We start from the raw sequence: 20,238 nt of genomic DNA, 5'->3' as shown, positions 1-20,238 counted from the left end.
TGTAGAAATGCCATATCCGTTACCAACAACTGTATCAATTGTTGGTAACTGTTTGTAAATTTATGAGCTTTGTAAGAACTGTTTTAAAGATATGAAATATATGGGTTTAATTATATAAATTCTTTAATGACAAAAGTAACATTATCTTGAATATGTATATTGTATAAGAGATATTTTTTATTTAAAATTAAATATGGAATGGTTCATTGATACAAGTATACAATATGAATAAACAGTAACACAATTTTTCTATAGTTTGTGGTAAAGTTGTACATTTTTGAGAAACTGAGGTAATTTGTTCAGAGTTGTTAAGGACTTAATTGTAATTTAGGCTAAGCTGAAACTGTTGTCTTTCGAAGGTATATTTGCGACACTCGGTCAAAATGTGCCTGTTGGTCTGCCTTCGATGCCAATGTGGGAAGGTAACCAAATTAAAGTAACTTGGACAATAGGATGTTCGGTAAATATATTTTGGATGGATAAAATAGAGGCAAGTGAGTCTGTGCATATGGCGACGAGCTTATAAGGTGGAGAGATTGAATTGATGGCCTGTAGAATGCTGAATAGTTCGCCTGTGTGAACGTTACAAGTTGATGAGATTAGGGAAGATTTTATGGCAATTTGTGACGTTGTAACATATTTCATTTGTGGATGCATCAGTGTATAACACTAAATCATAGTGGTTATTCGTTATTATAGCATTACAATTGTATCGTATCTCATAAGGGATGTGTTGAATTTAGGAATGTTGATAGTCCGTGGGGGAGTAGAGGGACAACTAACCTTTCTATGAGTATATCTCTATTATATGAAATAGATTATCCACGGCATGCAAGTTATTATTTCAAATCAAATTCAGTTTTGCTTCAGATATATTATCTTCTGTTTTTATTATGTATAAATAACGTTAATATGGAAAACAAAACATATGTACCGCCCGTGTGCTATCTCTATTGGATCTTTATTAAGACTTTAGAGGAAATAAAATATCAGTGGCCTCAGCATAAAACCAAGTTTATTCAAAATCTGTTCAGTTACAGTGGTAAATTGAGAAAATATTGAATCACGTCCCCACTATTTTATTTTAATAGTTGATCAGTAGACAAAAAGTGTTGCCAAAGTTATTAAAATAATAGTTTTGATACATTTAATATGTGAATTACTGGGTATGAAGGCTTTAAAACTACAAGATGATGTTAACAGTATTTCTTTTTAATAAAGTTTGGTACCGCAAGTCTCTATGTCGAATAGTTTTACCAAAAGTTCTCTCAAAAGTACAAATAAAACAACTTAATGTCGAGAAAACTATTAGGATGCAATTCTTGAAATCTAAAATATATCAAAAATAGTTGAGAAAAATCGATAAACTCACTTTGTGCTCTTTAATGGCCTCTTCAGTCTTAGTTGTAGGTGGTTCGGGTACGAAAATTAATCCTTCATCCCTGCTAATTAGATTATTCCTTCCACCATTCACAAAACCATTTGTTAATGGAGGATTTACTAATTTTTCTGATGAAGTTATTTCTTCACTATACCCTTCATCTATATCCTCCAGTGATTCCTTTTTTCTATGCTTTAAAGAAGATTCTATGTCTTTTCTGCCATACTGGAAAAAAAGTTTAAATCAAGTTTATAGAACCAAACGTGTTGGAATGTTTCACCAAAAATATTTTCATACAACAAGTTCACGTCTTTGTTGATAATACAAAATTGATCTATAAATATAGACGATAATCAAAAAAGAAATAGTTGATTCAATCTTCATCATACTTTTTCCCTCTCGATAAAAACTCGCTTTATACTAAACAGCGGATGTAATTCGAATATAACTAATGAAGCCACAACAATAATTTAAGTTTGGTGTACTTAGATATGGGGGAAGAGTTCAATTTAACAGGACGTTTTAAGGGATCTAAACATCTGCTACTACAAATCATTAATAAAAATATTGTAACTGCAATAAGAATTCGAAAATTTTGAGTATTCTAGAAAATAGGACAATTAATAGAAATTCATTGACACCAACTACATATTTACTGTATCCGGATAATCAACCCCTGCTTTGTTAAAGACTAATTTTGTAACTAATTGTAGATGACAAGATGTGGAAGAAGATTATTGATATCGAAAGAGTAAATACCAATAATTACCACAGAAAAGTTACTATAGAAATTCAGAACAAAGCAAAATATATTGAGAACAACATAGAAATAATTGAGATGGGGAAATACAAGGTAAAATCGAATTTGGTAAGTGTTAAATTTTATAAGTTTTCTTGCAACAAAATTTGTGATTTAAAGTGACAAACAGGGTATTGTAATGTACCGTCGAAGAAGATTAAAGAATAGATGAGCCTTCGAAAACTTTATTTCGCTACCAAGTTGATGTTAAATGTTAAAAGAACACGGGCGTGCCAATAACCTCTTACAGTTGAAAAGAAACGAGTAGTAATCATGAAAAAATAAGGTTTCAATATTTTAGGAATATATTCATTTATTTTGTATTTGTAAAAATTGAAGATTTGAATAAAAAAAACTTGCAAGCCGAGAGCTTTAATCGTTTTATCGAGGAATAAAAATTTTCACTGGGGTTCTTCTGTTACGTGCCAAAACAACACTCAGCAAATGTTATTAATTTTTTAAGCATGCCAGTTAAGAACAATCTGTCAATCATAAGCCTTAAAAAGTGTGAAGAAAATTCAATTATTTAAAATAATGAGATTTTATTGTAACACATTATATGGATAATTCTCATGAAATCTTGAAACTTCTGTACTAGCAATTTTTAGAATAAACCTAACCGACTTAAGGTGTTTTCTTTTCGAAAGAGCATCATCAAGGCTAAAAATGTTGGTTATAAATTTGGGATCCTATGAGCATTTGTGAGGAATAAAAAATATGTAGTACTCTGAGAATCATTCCCTCACTATGTCTCAATATCCAGATTATAAGGTTGTCTAAAGTTTTTATTTAATAGTTTTTCAAAAATATGTTTGGAACTACGACTTGGAAATACAACAAAATTTCAAAATTTCTCACATAAGTAGGTATTGAGGACTTTGGTAATATCCGCATTAGTTTTTGACAGTTGGTAGTACGGTTACTTGTTTGGAATGGCGAATTAACTTCAAGTTTATTAGAGTTATCGTTTATGTTGAGAGATTTGCAGGTTATGATATATTTTTTCACACCCACACCGTCATTTTCTCATTTTGAATAAAAGTGAGGGGATGATGATTTATGAGGTAATGGCTTCTACTAGATCCACTCGTTTTTACATTTTTGCTTATTGAAACTTTTTAATTAACTTTTTTTTTTTATTTCATAATTTGAAACTTAATATAACCTAGCCGAACTTTAAGTATATTTGAAAAATAAATAATACGATTTCATGAAAATTAAATATAATTATCATTTCCTACCCTCACTCGTCATTCCCTCACATTTAAATCGTCGAAACTCATTTATTATGGGTTTCTTATTGGGAACGTGGCAATGAAACACCAAAGTGGACTAACTTTAATATATTTTCTGAGCTTTCGAATACTTATGTATTCGTGGTGGTGGTTTTGAAGTTTTAAAATTCAATATTCAAATTGACGTTGATAGAAATATTCCTATTTCTAGAAGATCAGGAACAATGGAACGATTAATCATAGAAGGCAAACGCCCAAGAGGCAGATCTCCAACTAGATGGATAGACCAAACAAAACCCTTAATAAATATGAAACTGCATCACGCCGAAAAGATTGCACAGGCATGAAGCAACTGCTAAATCATATATAAATGGTGTCACTTCATGCTTTGGAGTATAATGGAAAGAGGAGGAGTATTCTGTTTAAATTTGGCAGACTCCGTCTACTACAATCGGTGTGATTTTCTTATTGGCCTGGAATGTGTGTCATTTAGCGTGTGCTGTCACCAACGGTTTCAGAAAGTCTAACTTATTATTATTTTTCACTTTTGTTCCAATACTAATTTTTAATTCGAAGCATGTTACGAATTGGTTTAATGTTTGATTTCTAATACAAATTATTATCAATTTTATTGTCGTATAAATATTGCTTATAAAAATTTTTGCGTGTATATTTTAAAAGGTAATTTTGTTATTCATTGTAATTTTTTTGTGTATACTTTATATTTGGATTTCATTTTAATTGTGTCTGTATTTAGTTATTTGTATGGTTGTTTCATGGTTTTTCACAAGATTTTGTCTACAAATTGTGAACCAATTTTTTGACAATAAAGCATTTCTCTCACTCTCCCAAAATGTTGCTTAAAAAACAAAAAGGAATTTAGAAGTAAAACACATTTACAGAGAATTTATAAATCAAACACAATTTATCCGTACAAAATCAAAACTTTTCACACTTTAGAAGGTGTCGATGAAAGGCAATTAGAATTGTGTTTGTTTTAAGTGAAGCCAATTTGAAAGAAAAAAAAAACAAGAATTTAGATAAATTTATAAATAATTATTCGTCGATATGAATGCAGAAAATCAAAAAAGTAAATGTTTGGTATGCCGTATCATACAATCTAGGAATCTTTATTAAAGTAACGTTAAATTATTTGGGACAATGAGTTTGGCATATTGAGAACAATAATTTCATCTCATTATCAGCAAATGTAAAACAGTCGAAAATATATTATGCCATACTCCCAAAATTATAATGACTACCAAAACTACATAAACTTGGCATATCTATTCCTTTTATCATATTAATTAATCGTTTTCTATATTCTATATCAAAATAAATAATTAATATGCGTAAAATTTTCCCAAATTCCCAATAAATATGAAATATTTTCATGAAATATACTTTGTTTATACATAAATAATGCAATTACAAATAAAAGCAATTTCTACAATAAGCTTACAACAATAATGAAAAATACTGGGATTATTGTTAAAAACGCTCTCAATGTGTGAGGGATATGGAATAAAATGCCCCAAGCTTTACAAACTATTTTTTAGTTTCATATGCTTTGAAACCACGTTTTTTTTTAATAATATTTATTTAATTATATAATACTTCCCTCGTATAATGGCTTCGCTATAAACAAAACTTGTACCGAGCAGTAACGTCTCTCAATCCAAAAGTCAGTTACAAATAAACAACCTGACAAACAAATAAACTCAGAAACAGGTAAAGCTAATATAAGCGTGTTGAAAAATACGGCGGGTGTAATTTGGGCGCTAACCATCCTTCTTTACCTGTCTGACCAAGAAGGGTAGATAATCCGACATGTATTTTCGGCGCTAAGAAGTGCAGGTAGGTCGAGTCATAAAATAAGCCAATAGAGGGAAAGTTGATAGATTTTTAAGTAGGTTAGGTTAGGTTAGGTTATGTAAATCTCTTATTTTATATGTAATATGTACTTAAGTACTAAATAAAAATATAAAGAAATATAAAATTTACTTTATTCTGTAGAGTGTTACAAAAATGTTGTGAGGAAATTTTATTAAGGGCAGATTTTTCATTTAAAAAAAGTGCAAAGTAGCCCCCTAAACGGTAAATAAATTTTTTCAGACCTTAAGTGATAATAGGTCATTTCTCTTATAGGAAAATCTAAAAATACAAAAATATATCTTATTATAAATGTCGGTGATTTAATAAATAACTGTCTTGGCGCCTAGTTTACATGTTGTAAAAAGTACATTAATCCTTTAGCGCCCAAATTACATCCGCCCGAAAAATTGGATAAGATTCAAAAACTTAGAAACTTAATAGTTGTGCTATCGAAAATCTTGAAAAAATTGTCTTATAAAAAATCGTACTCTATTATTTTTCAGTTACGTGGATGTCTTAATGTAATAATTATACTTTAATATATTAGATGCACCTCGTATAGCAACGAAGGTTTTTTCTCGTGAATAATCTTTAGGTCTATTGTAATAAAAATACAATATTTATTAAAATAGATCTAATAATAAATAGAATCTAAAATACGATAAGATAATAGGAATATCATCAACGACTGTCTCTAGGTTAGTTACAACGGTTAACCTCGAAATCTCATTTTTATTTATAAATTTGAAGTAGATATCGCGAGTAGTCTTGAGTCTCAGAATTCTGCATGCTGTATACGAGTGTTCTTACTTTTTTTCCAAAATATTGACTATACACTTTTAGACGAGAAGGAACCCTTGAATGTACTTGTCTATTCATAAAATTATAGCTCTAGAAGAGAGATTCTAATTTTCCTTGTTAGCCACTTAGAAATCATTAGTGGTTTCAGAGGATCCTCTGCTGCTGTAGTTCTACCATAATCCCAACACTCGTCAATAAATTTGAAGATCAGATTTAACGATTTATAAACATAATTAATTCGCAATTAATAAATATGTGTTTTGGGGGACCATTGCAAATGACAGTTCGTGATAATCTATAGCGGAAATGACAGCTAAAGACAACAAAAGTTGAAATATTACATAAAATTTATGAAAAATGTAGTTATTAAGTATTCCTGAAAATTTTCGAGTAAAAAAGATGACAATACCACTTTAAATCATTCAATTAGTTTCTTTTAGATATTTTAAAACGCATTTTTTCTTTCTTACATTTTCCTATAGTCTATTTTTATGTTGGTAACAGTAATAAAACCCAATTTCTAATCCAAATCTTAGTACGATCATTTTAAATATTATTACAGAATAGTCTACGAGGGCTTTACTTAAGTTTTGAGATAGACAAATAATTATAATTGGATGCGTCTAGTAAAAATTTAAAATAAAATTTCCGACTGTCTCCTGGTTTTTCCAGGTTGGTTTTCACATTTTCCTGATTTAAATGTCACGAATTAACTACACTTTAATGATGTTTAGTTATTTTGGAAAATACAAGTATAATAAAACAGCCAAGTTATTTTTTTAATTTAACTGAATTTTGCTACAAGCTGTTTTCAGAGTCTTCGTATTAGTTAGGCAACCATAGATACGTGAACCCATAAGAGTGCAGTTACGAGGGAGGTTCAATATGTTGTTTCGATTGGATGATGCGATTTTCGAGATCATTCGGAAGGTTTTAGATCTATACCAACACCAACATGCTATGCCTGGTTGCCTCACTCAAAATTACCGAAAATCCCAGGTTTACCAGAAAATTCCCGTCGAATCCACGATTTTTCCCGGCTCTGCGAAATACCCGTCTTTTTCCCGGTTTTCAAGGCTTCTAGACATCCTGATATAGCTTTATTGTTTTTCAAAATATTCTTCTTTAAGATCAATACACTTTTTAATTAGTTTGACTCAGTTGGCGAATCATTTTTTCAATTCCAATTGAGGTACCTTCAAAAGATGTAATTTGAACGCATCAACCTCTACTGGTGCAGGAAAACGTGATCTCGCAATTGATTTTTGATCTGCGGGAATGAGAAGAAATCATTCAGTACTATTCGTATTCTCCAATTGGTATCTCTGATTTTTTTCTCACAATTCTGGCAAATAAATGCTGGTGTACCATTTAGAATTGACCGTTCTACGTTTGTCATATAGAACTCTGGCGACATGTTCAGTTATTTCGAGAAAACAAGCGAAGTGCTTCGTGTGCGAACATTTTTTGTTGGATTTGGCTCATCCAGAAAGACCCATACAGCCGATGGTGATTAGTTCCGAATTCATATTTATCGATCCATGATACGTCACCTGTCACGATTTTATAGACGTCTTTCCAAGCACTGCGATTGAATTTTTTCCGCATTTTTTGGCACCATTCGACACGACCTTTTTTTGAGCTTTTGTCAAATTATGCGGTATCCAACCCGAACAAATCTTTTTGATAACCGAATAATCATGCAATTATGAATGTATACGAGTATAACTAATGCCCAAGTATGTCTTAATCTTACGGACCAATGTCATAGAAAAACATTGCATGAAAAAGTTCGCGATTTAACTCCATTTTTTGAACAAGATCAATGTTTTAAGTATCTGGAAACAACTCAAATAGCACTCGTTTGTCAAACTTTATGATAGCAAGTAATCGTCTTCAGGAACTGAATGTGTGATTGTGAGTGTTGGTTTAGTGGTAGTGTAAACAGTGTGTTTAGTAGGTATCTTTTTGTTAATAAAGGTTAGAAATTTTGTTCTCTTTCCAATAATCTCTTCCCAACAAATTTCACCTAAAATAAGATTGTGAGTTTCCATTTAGTGAGGAGGTCTAAGTTGTATATTCTTAACAGTTTAGTATAGTTGCAGCTTGGAAGTTGCAGACTATTGTGAATTCTAGTGTCATTATGGAAAATTTGAATGGACCGCGTAAACGCAGTAAATGTAGAAACATCAATATATAATTATTGTTTTAAATAATTTACAAATATTTTGAAAAGTGTTGTTGACACAGTGGAAGTGAAAACTGGGAAAAGGCAGTAAATCATACGATTAAAGAAGAGAAAATTTTCTTATTTTAAAATACTTGTTGCGACAGTTCACCTGCTGATTTCGATTCTGATTTGGATTTATGGGAAGTAATTTTATTTATACTGATGAGTTTTTATATTACTATTATTTATGAACGTAACGTTGTTTTAAAGTCAAAGCTTAAACCATTATACCTTTATAACACTATGTTCTTAATATAACTTTTGGAAAAAAATAATTTAGAAAAAATTGCACTTTTTTACCTTCTGCTATATTATAAGCAGGTAATTAGAAAAAATATAAGTGAACACCGAGTGTATTCATTATAAAGGGTTTTCCAATAAGAGGTGTTATTTTGAACAGCCCGCTATTTCGGTAAATGTCACTTTTGAAGCTGTCATTTTTTGACATTTGACAAGTAGAAACTACGCCATTAATGAAAATGGAACGATACACGCTTCAACAACGCATTGAAATTATTAAAATTCACTATAAAAATGGTGAAAGTTTGGCAGAGACGGTTCGTTAAACTAAAACATTTTTGCGTCGACGTGAAGCACCTTCTCGGACCGCAATACAGAAATTGGTGGAAAAATTTGAGCTGTTGGAACAAGTTTGTGATGTGAAGAATAAAACCCGTGCACGTCACTCAAAAATAACTGAGAATATTGCTGCTGTAGCCCAAAGTATTGAATAAAACCCAGGTTTGTCCAATCCTCGTCGTTCTTTGGAATTAGCCATTCCACAAACGTCATTACACCGTATTTTGCATAAAGACTTGGGTCTTAAGGCCTATAAAGTTCAGTTAACACAAGAACTCAAGCTGGCCGATCATCAACAACGTCGAGTCTTTGCTGATTGGGTCCTTGAAATGCATGAAAATGATCCAGAATTTCATCGAAAAATCATCTTAACTGATGAGGCCCATTTCCACCTTGGTGGTTACGTCAATAAACAAAATTATCGAATCTGGGGCTCGGAAAACCCAAGAGTTATTGTTGAAAATCCTCTCCATCCTCAACGCGTGACTGTTTGGTGCGGTTTATGGTCTGGCAGTGTCTTACTGGCGTTACATTTTCGAAAATGAGGCTGGAGCAACAGTTACGGTGAATGGATTGCGCTATCAAGAGATGATTAAGGATTTTTTATGGCCGTTTACTTTCAACAAGACGGCGCTACGTGCCACACAAGCAACGAAACCATCGATCTTTTACGGGAAAAATTTCCGGACCGTGTTATCTCTCGAAGAGGTGATCACAATTGGCCACCGAGATCTTGAGATTTAACACCTTGCGACTTTTTCCTTTGGGGCCAACAAAGAAAGATAAGGTCTACGCCAACAGTCCAGCATCGATTCAAGAACTCAAAGATGGAATTCGTGAGGCTATCGAGGACATAGGCAGCCGCTTTGCAATTTGGTTACGGAAATTTTCATGAAAAGGATATGGTCCTGTATCTCAAAAAATGGCTATTTATACAAATGTCATTTCATTCGAAAGCACTTGAAGTATTATTTGAAAAAACTGTCTACTAGGGATGTGATACGTCTATGGATTAAGAATGCTTTATAATTCAGTTACTCTCTCATTCATTAAAACAGACTATAGAAGGTGGAATATTTCTAAAAGTGAATAAAAAAGCAAAAAATACACATGGAACTACAACAAAATACTAACTCCTTAGAGAGAGACTGACAGATTCACTAGCTAAGTGAACATTATTCATATATTAGAAATATTGCGAAGTTTAGTATTCAAGTGAATTTTAATTTCCCATATTAATTTTAAAGTAAAATTTTTTTTTATAATTTTCATATTGATAAAAGATATAAGCACACCATGATTTGGATTGAAAATGTCTCTCTTAGCATTAACAATAGAAAGCATAAACACTACTTGAGTTTAAATATAATCTGTACCAATTTTTTTATATACCCTCTACAGTCCACGTGATATATGTAGTAATATTCACGGTCGAAGAGTCTGTGATCATTATTTTATTGACTGCTGTTTAATGAAGGTCATCGAACATGAACTGGATTCAGATAATAAAATTATCTGTTTCGAGTGATTTATATATAATGTGCTTTAGATTATTGACATGAATTAATAGTACATTTACCTGGATAAATGAAACCAAAAGAAGTGTCATTGATGTTCTATGTATTTTTATACAGTATTATACAGAGTGTTCCGGAACTTGATGCAAAAAATTTAGGAGTGCATAGATGACGTGAGAATAAAATTTACTCACACTATAAAGTTGTAAAATCCGAACTTATATTTAACCATATTTTCTAAATTATAGAATGGAACATTGTGAATTTTCAATGGATGATTACGTATGATCTTGTAGTATCGGAATAAATAATTCTACACCACTACCTGAAGGCATTGCCCTATGTTTAACAATTGGTAACTTTCACAGGGACAACTGTGCCTCTATGACTTCCGACGTGGGTTAATCCTGCTACTGGATTAACCCACGTCGGAAGTCATAGAGGCAAAAGGCAAAATGTCTTTAAAAAAAATAACAGAACCCCATCATGCAAAAAATATTTAGTTGCAAAGCGCCTTTCTTTGATAGCGGCATTTCTCCGAAATATTGTTTTCTTATTATTACAACATTACCAAAATAGTGCGTTGAGCGTTCGGACGAATATGGCGGCGTAAAAAAGATAATAAATAGGTAATAATAAAGCCGCTTGCCGCAAAAACGACAGAATATATTAATAGGTACTAATAAGCGGATACCCTAAGCTCGGCCCTGAGTAGCAGTATGCCGATCAACTCCCTTCGACTTTAGGTGATAAAGCACCATCTCTATCCACCGTGTTTCATTTGTGTTGCCAGAAAACGTCGATAATATGCATAAAATGGTATTGCAAGATCGTCATGTGACATACCGTGATATTAAGGCATACATAGGCATTAGTTTCACTCGAATACTCTCAATATTGCATGAACATTTGACTGTCAAAAACATTTGTTCGCGTTAGATTCTGCATAATTTGACAATCGCTCAAAAAAAGTTTGTGTCGATTGGTGCAAAAAAATGCTAAGAAAATTCAATCGCGGTGCTTCTGAAGACGTCTGTAGGATCGTGACAGACAACGAGTCATAAATATATGAATATGAATCCGAAACTAAACAACAATCGACTGTATGGCTCTTACAAGACGAGCCAATTCCAATCAAAGTTTTTCGCGAAACAGCTCGGAGCAAATGATCGCCTGTTTTTTTGGAAGACAATGCAAGCCCTTTCACTCAAAGAAAAACGTTTTTAAACAGTCAAAACATCTAATTAATTGGTCATCCACCGTACAGTCCATATTTGGCACCCACAAATCACAAATTACGAGGACAACGTTTTTCTACACTTGAAGAAGCTGTTGATGCGTTCAAATTACATGTACGGAGGTACCTCAATCGGAATGGAAAAAAAGCAAAAATGTATTGATTTTAATGGAGAATATTTTGAAATCAAAGTCCAACATGACCCTGGTACATTACTATATAATACCCTTGTATTCAGCTTGAAATTTCATTTACGGTTCAGGAAATATTGGAGATTGCTTAACAATACACTCTTCAACTAATTTATTGCAAAAAATTACAAAGTTTAATGCAATTTTTTACAACCGGTTGGACGAGTCTTCATTTTCCGGTAGCATTTAGTCAAAACGTACCACGTATTAACCATAGCACAAAAATTTGGACTGTTGATTAGTTCGTGACTAAACGCAGTACTTTATGGTCGAAAGCGGCAACAGATTGTCCTCACATTACAGACGGCTCAAATTAGATAAGATGCCAATATAACATCAAAAGCACATTCGACAGAAAAGCGAGAGTAACAGATGTACAAAAGATTTGAACTGTTTTGATGTATTTATTTAATTAATTATGTGTACAACTCATTATCAATTTTGTTTGCTTGAACCTACTTAAAATTTTAAAATAAATAATACCAAATTACTCTCCACTTCAAGGTCGATAGTAAAAAAAATTGCTTCAAATGGATTGAGCTTTATTCGCAACTAACTCACTATCAAAAAAAATTTTACCAAGGTAAGTAGTGTTGTCAAACTTTCTCTCTTTTCTAAATATGTATTGGTTTACACGGTTTGTTAATTAGTTGGGGAAAAATTACAAGGTACGGGCTTGAATCGGTTTGATTGTAAAAACCTAGTTATGCAATAGCTTCTCAACAAATTATGTAAATACATTCGTAAGTAATTTGTACTGCACGTCACTGGTATTCTAATAATTCAAAAAATATTTTGTTACATCTTGGTATGTCACTATGGATATTTTTTTAATATCGAAGATTTTACTATAGAAGAGCGATAGGCAATGACTGTTCTAGCTTTAGGAAATAAAGCCAATAATCCTGAGTTTATACTCCTCTTTTGCAAAATATAGGTATCGAGCAAACTTTGAACTCTTAGATGAATTTTTCTCAAAATAACACTCCTGTAACAGATTGTATGACAAATAATTGGCCTGAGCTAAATGCTCAAAGTCTGTTGACAATAAATTCAAACAATTTTTAGACCTAGTCAATTGCAATCACGAACAATTTGGTTCCTCCGAATTCGTAATCAGCAAATGTTTATTGAAACTAAAACATGTTAGAACAACATATTCCTGTTCGGAAATGCCACGGCTAGGATATTTTTTTGTAACTTACTACAATAGCCAGAAGAAATCCCGGAGTGGCATGAGGCAGCAAAGAATGCTTCCAATGGGGTCATTAAAAGAAAAAAAGGAAACATAATTTGACAAGTAACGTGAACAATCATATATTTTATTCCAAAGGGCAGTTTATCAAATTATATAAGTTGTAAAATAAATTGATGGCACAAAACGTATCGTATTTTTGACTTATTGTTAAAATTCTATATATTAAAGATAGAAATATGTGCCAAGAATTGCTGATACCAGAGGATAATTGGTTTTAGAGACCATAGAATGTTATTTGAACCATGGAAATTTATGGCTGCAGCTCAACAATATTAAATCAATCAAATTTATGATGGGAAGAAATCACCAGGAAAATTTATCACATTAGATTTTTCATATTTTCATTCCATTTTAATATTTTTTATACTCACTTCTAGACGGATTGTTAGTAGAATTAGGCTTGTAGTAAAATTCTAAAATTCGCCGGAAACGCGGCGCCTTTGAGGTACATTGGGAATACCCGGAATTCGTTTGATGTTTGTTTTATATAAGTTTTTTATATATCACAAAACTATTGACCCCCCCCCATGCCCCTTGTCACACGATGTCACACTTCGATGATACCCTCCCTCCCCATTAACGTGTGACGTACTTTATGGATGGCCCCATATCTCAAACGGTTTAAAAATTGTGGCTATGTAAAATGATTCTACTCGGTTTTAAATGTTGATGAAATATAACACCATATACTTTGTTATTAAATGTTTTTGAATAATTGAATTAAAAAGTGCATTTTTGAGAATTTTCAAAATTTCTCTGTAAACAGATTATACGTTGTGATTCTGAAAATAGTAAACATTTAGATGTGGGCTCCACCCCAAACTTACTCCAAAAATTTTTTCCCACATATAGGATTGTTTTTTAGTGCTCCGAAGGTACTGTAAAGGTGAGAGAGCACATATTTACCGTTCTTTTACTTTTTACCGTATTTCCTTTATTTAATATTACTGGTTTCAAGCACTTGACAATTAGTAATTTCGTGGATCCTGATTTCGGTGCATACACCCAAAACGTAGAGCGAATGCGACGTGATGCACATTATAAATTACCAAAATATGACCGCCATGATTATCACATGTGTGATTACATAGCGTAATTTCTGTTTAGATTTAGATTATGCTAACCACACTGATCACTTACATACATTGGCTACAACAATTCGCAATTTTCATATTAAATGTATTTGTTAATTATTCTGTAATTGTTGATAATTCGTAATAAAAAATAAAAAAAACCTTTAAATGATGTATAAAGAAATCATGAAACAGTAAACAAAAATTATGTTAAAGATGAAAAATAATTTTTTTCCGATGACCCCTTAAAGAATATGTTTCCCCCACCTTAACTTATTTTACCCAATAAAAGGATCTGAATGCAAGAAAAAATTTTTGAAGTAATTTTGGGGTGGCGCCCTACTTAAGTATTTACCCTTAAAATTTGGTGAGAGGCTGCTGGGAATTGAATAATAATTTTTAAAAAGGTTTTATGAAACTATTAGACTACTTACTAAAGATTTCTTCACCAAATTACATAAATCATGAACTTAAAATTAAATATTTAATATTACATTTTGAGCGAAAATTACTCATAACTCGATGATTTGAAAAGTTTTTACTTCTTTGTATATCTCTGACAGTTATGAGCCAGTCTGTAACTAGTGTCTTTAGAGTTAACAGTGTTATGAGCAGTGGTGATTATAAGTGGTGTTTACCTTTCTTTGGATTCATTATATTGTGTGTGTCTGACTGTTGATTTAAGTTTTTGAATCCAAAGGCCTCTTCAAGGACAAATACTGACTGCAACTACCTTTTACAACTTCTGTAAATCAAACATATCAAAAATAAATTTCTTTTTTATTTCTAAAGAATCAGCAGAAACATTCGCCAACATGTTGAAACACGCATTGAAAACCTGTATACTCTTCCAGGTACCAGAGGTTTTCACAACTTTAGACACTTGGACTCTTCTGGAACATTAGAAACAAGTCGAATCAATACTGATGAACATCCTAGCCTAACGTACAATTTAAAGAGAGGATGGACTTTAAATGTGAAAGAAGAAGACTTTAACCACTAATTGCTATGAGGACAGCCTTCATACCTAATTTCGTTAAATTCTGTGGGGGTCAGGTTTATACTCCGCGTTGATTGTTAAAATAAGTTGTATTAAAACTCTTAATAAATAAAAATTTTAAAATATTAGTAAATAATTCCAAAAGTTATCTTTTCATATACTTATAAACGACATTACACCTTTTATATATTAAACATAAATATTTTAATAAAACTATTTACATTTATGTTTATTATGCAGTATTTTGATATTCTGTATTTGTGTACTTTTCAAGTATATTTTGATTATACATCAGCGTTTTTCTGTATATCACCAATTGATTATACAAAAATAATCACTACTATATGTGAATAAATTTAAAAAACAAAGATATGTCTAAATAAATCAAGTGTTAAATTTTCAGTTGCAGGTTGAAAATCTTGAATTTATATGATACTTTATCTCTTGTGTTTACATACTTTTTACAAACAGAATGGTATTTTTTCATAATAAAGAATAAGTGGGATTACTGTTATCATGATATTAGTCAATTTCAATCTTTGGAAACTACCTTTGACAATAATTCTATATCACTAAAGTTAGCAGAGCAATATGAGCAGACAGAAAAAACAATAGTTTTTGAAAAATTGGCTGTTCTATTAGAAAAAAGTCATTTTTATCGGGACATCTGCGAAAAAATAATTGTTTCTACAGCATTTAATTAGTATTCATCGATAATTTAATTATACAGGCATTAACGAGGCCACACGAGTCTATAAGCTTCTGAAACTCGGAAAGTCATTTGTTTCGTGACGTCCAAGAATAGGAGAAATGTTTTTTACAAAAATTTTTTGTTATCATTGAGCAACAGAGTATTTAATTGGCATTTAATTATGCGAGCATTCTACTTAAATTATCTATTAATTTTGCACATTTAACTTAATTCTTCTATGTGTGACACTCACACTGGTATATGAATAAGTAAATATATTCTACCACTAATAGATTGTTGCTTTGTATTTAATTGTATTTCAGTAATTTATAAACATGTAAATATTGAATATTTAATTTCATATCCTCAAAATGCTTAAATGAAGAATAATCATGATCATATTTATTAGTTTAGGTAAATTAATTAAGAACTCTTGATATATCACTTCAGCTTAGACAAAATATTGATTCATTGATTGGAATTATTGTATTGTATTATCTAGACCATAAATTGTGATTATAAAAAATTACTTTGTTTCATTATCATAATATCTACCATATCAATGACAGGACAAACTCCAATGATCAACTTTGTTGATGACATTCAGTGTTGGAACAATTAAACAATAAGCTAATAAATATTATTCAATACATTCCAATTAATCTTAAGGCGTGGAAAAACCCCTGGTGCTTTAAACTGAATGAAGGGATTACTCACAGTACACATGGGAATGACCTTTGAGAATTCAAATAACAACTTTTTCAAATACCTATGTATGAACTTGTGAGAATGTAATAAAACAAAACAAACGAATATCTATTTCTTCTATTTTTAAAAAACAAACTGGATAAACTATTCAATAAGAAAACAGTCAGGGAATATTTAAACAACTAATCAAAGAAAATATAAACCATAGAATTCTGCCAAAACCAAGAGCAGATATAGCACTAGCAGTCAATTATCTAAACAATCAAATACAGGATCACTCCAGAAAATCCACACCTGAAATACCGGCACAATGACAACAACAAAACTGTCCAATTAAAATTAAACAAAAAATTGCTGAAAAAAAAATTGAGTACAACATGGCGACAAACTAGATATCCACACGATTAAACACAATAAAAAACTGCCCCCTGCGAACTAAAAAAACTTATTAGTGACCTGAAAAACAAATAATTCAAATAATCCTTATAAATCCTGTCCAGCACTACTAAGCTCGACTATTCATTATGAAAAGCTAACAAAAAATATCTTAAAGAGCCAATTTCCCTAATCGTAAAAGCAGACAAATCGTGGGGCTCGGACAGATGAATTTGCAAAACGTTTAGAGAAAGTCTTCCGACCATTTCCATTACACTTAAGTCAAACAGAGGACATAGAACTTCCTAGGAAAGGTATTTTTAATACAATGACACATCTTGGATACGCCCCCTTAAAGAACCTGGGTATCCAGTAAGACAAAGGACTCACCTGGAAAACACATATCCTTACTAAAAGGAAACAGTTAGGAATTGAATTTAGCAAACACTATTGGCTGCTAGGACGTAAATTCAAATTCTCCTTGAAAAATAAAATCATAGTTTATTCCAGTAAATCTCACCTCGAGATTATAGAGGGGTTTCAGTTTCATCCATTGGACTTGCCTTATCATTTACTATTTCTCATAATATATATATATATATATATATATTCAATATATATATATATATATATATATATATATATATATATATATCAATATATATATATATATATATATATATATATATATATATATATATATATACAGAAAAAAATGTTTTCAATAAAATATTATTTTATCCACTCACAATGAAAGAATACAGAAAATTACAAATTTATAAATAGTAGTGCATATGTCAACAGTTTTTGTGAGGACTGTATTAAAAAAATACAGGAAGTGAAAAACCCCTTGAAATTGATGTTAAAAATAAGAGTTTATTTTTAGAATACCTTCAATATTGTTTAAAAGACATACAGAACCTACCACATAATTATTCAAACCAGTTCGTTGTTGTTGAAAAAGAATTTGTAAACATAAAAATATAATGAAATTATTCAAGGTAAACTAAAATCATCAGGTACTTTAAATAAACAGTCTGGACACAACTAGACAAAAAAATTTCCAATGAAACTCAAAATATATCAGTATTAATATTATAAATGAGACTACTTTTAAAACACAACTTTACCAAGGAAGTGTTCATAACTCTAAGTATCACAAGTAACAGTATTGATGAAATACCTAGAAGTTTATTACATTCAGTACATATTCATAAATCGCGTTTTAAGTTGAAGGGAATAAATTTTTAGAGCCGGTATAGGAAATTGTCATCAACTAATCTAATTCATTTAGTTTTACATAATAGAACTGCTATTTTGAACTAACTAACATGGTGCGAAGATAAGTATTTGTATGTTACTCACCTCAAAAATCATCAACAATGTTTTTACATACAATCTTCTCACCCCTAAGCTTTTACCGATAGATGCTAGAAATATAATACACACTAACAGCATCAAAAAGGGTGTCAAAAGGATAGATCCTGTTATCGACACTATAGTTAACATTAGAGCCATTGTTCTTATAAATGGATTTTAATTTTCCGGGAACTATATAATGTCAACGAGTGCTTCTCAACTCGATCACTAACCTAACCGCATCTTATCAGAAATTTAATTGAACATAATTATATTCTCTTACGTGAGCATGCGTTTCATTAAAACTGATTTTTGACATAACATTGACATGTAATCTTTATGCATGTGTCAAATGTTTCTAGCGAATAGATGAAAATAATAGTAAATGAAGTACAATATATTTGTTGAATAAGTATATCCATTTTTATTCTTTCATACCCTGTTAATTTCACGTATTCCTCTGATATTCAATTTTTAGTTTCTTTTTTCTAATGACGTGTAGATGTATAAACAACAAGGTGAAAGGCTCATTATGTATAACTGACATTTAGAACAAGCCTCGGTGGTTGTCTACCCTCCAGTCTAAATTCACTTAAATTGATTTGTCAAAATTTGAGTATTTGACTAGTCGAATATTTTTTTTTCTAAATTTTGAAAAGTAACAATTAAAATGTCTGCTTTACCTGCTCCAGTTCGTGTATCGCCGTTGATTAAGGTAATATAGTTTATACAGTTTAAGTGTTATAAATAATAAAAATTCATACAGTTTATTACATAATTAACCTTAACCTAACTTTTTGCGAATTATCAAGTTACAAATGGAAAACTAACACATACTATTGTTATTTTTCCAGTTTGGAAGATGGAGTTTTCTTGCCTTTGGCATTGCATATGGGGCCTTCCACCAAAATAGGCTGTCGAAGAAAGAAGCTGCCATTAGGGAAGTAGAATCTAAAATTAAAGCAGACCGTGATGCCAAACTAGCTGCAGAAAAGAAAATTGCAGCTGAAAAAGAAATTAAAGAACTAGAGGCATTGGCTAAATAAATATTTACATAGGTTTATTATTTTGTTCTATCAAAATAAATAGAAGTTTTATTTAAATTTCCTTTATATTCATTTAAAAATATATTATGTAAACCAATATGACTAGGTCAATAAGATGGCTTTGGTAAGATGATGAAATCCATAATTCTGTTTTATAATGTAGCTCTTAAATTATTCATATTAATAAAAATCATCATGTTTTGAACTGAAGAATTTCATTATGGATTCCTCATAAAAACTATATTGGAAGCTAATTTGCTAACAGGGAAGTATTAATAATAAGGTACTGCCTGCTTTGAAGAAATTTTACAATCAATATTTAACAAACTTGTAATGAATTCATTCATTGACTTGATTTTCACTTTTTTACTTGATTCTGTTGACGACCCTGATAAAAAAATGCAATGAACAATTTAGTATTCAGTGATAATTCATTGAACTATTATTACTAAGGGATAATATTAAAATAGTTTGTACATTTCACTTAGTGGGGGCCCGTGACTTATATAAGGGCAAAGTCGTTAGATGCACAATGGCAAAGAAAAGTCTCAAAAGTAAAAAAATAGTAACAAACAACATTGTTAAAATATAATTTATGATGATAGAAAATCAGCAAGGAATGCAAGTTATTACATTTTTTTTTATTTTCACTCTGAACCGAATTTTTCTGAAATTATATATACTCCAAATGAGAATATGCATTTATTTGATCGAATCATTCTTATGATTTCTCACGTAGAGGCCTCTCTTACATGATAATGTATTTGTTCTTCATTTGAGACTATTGTTGGTTAGTCCGCCGCAATTTGTTCTTACCGAACTCACTGTTTACACCAACACTCACAATTACACTACCTGACACGCGTTTTGATAACAAAGTTAT

The 20,238-nt window shown here is 31.0% G+C and overlaps 2 protein-coding genes across 5 annotated transcripts in view; one reads left to right on the top strand and one right to left on the bottom strand.

Moving 5' to 3' along the window:
• Positions 1-18,637, bottom strand: part of LOC130452380 (glycerol-3-phosphate acyltransferase 4) — an 89,205-nt gene extending 70,568 nt beyond the window's left edge. For 2 of the 4 annotated variants that reach the window (XM_056791624.1, XM_056791625.1), the window contains exons 1-2: positions 18,316-18,637; positions 1,373-1,606 (exon numbers count right to left, since the gene is read on the bottom strand). In XM_056791624.1, the coding sequence (XP_056647602.1) occupies positions 1,373-1,606; positions 18,316-18,468 (387 nt within the window). In that variant the 5' untranslated portion in view covers positions 18,469-18,637. The remainder of the gene's footprint in view (positions 1-1,372; positions 1,607-18,315) is intronic. The other 2 variants (XM_056791622.1, XM_056791623.1) reach the window with 1 other exon arrangement.
• Positions 18,638-18,856: 219 nt separating this feature from the next.
• Positions 18,857-19,555, top strand: LOC130442510 (ATP synthase subunit e, mitochondrial). The gene is made up of 2 exons (XM_056776677.1): positions 18,857-19,024; positions 19,164-19,555. Exons 1-2 carry the CDS (start codon positions 18,980-18,982, stop codon positions 19,353-19,355), a joined length of 237 nt encoding a protein of 78 aa, XP_056632655.1. The 5' UTR covers positions 18,857-18,979; the 3' UTR covers positions 19,356-19,555.
• Positions 19,556-20,238: the final 683 nt, after the last annotated feature.

This window comes from Diorhabda sublineata, chromosome 1 (genome assembly GCF_026230105.1).
Source record: "Diorhabda sublineata isolate icDioSubl1.1 chromosome 1, icDioSubl1.1, whole genome shotgun sequence".
In the NCBI taxonomy this organism is placed as follows: Eukaryota; Metazoa; Arthropoda; class Insecta; order Coleoptera; family Chrysomelidae; genus Diorhabda; species Diorhabda sublineata.
This window is presented reverse-complemented; position numbering and strand designations above follow the sequence as displayed.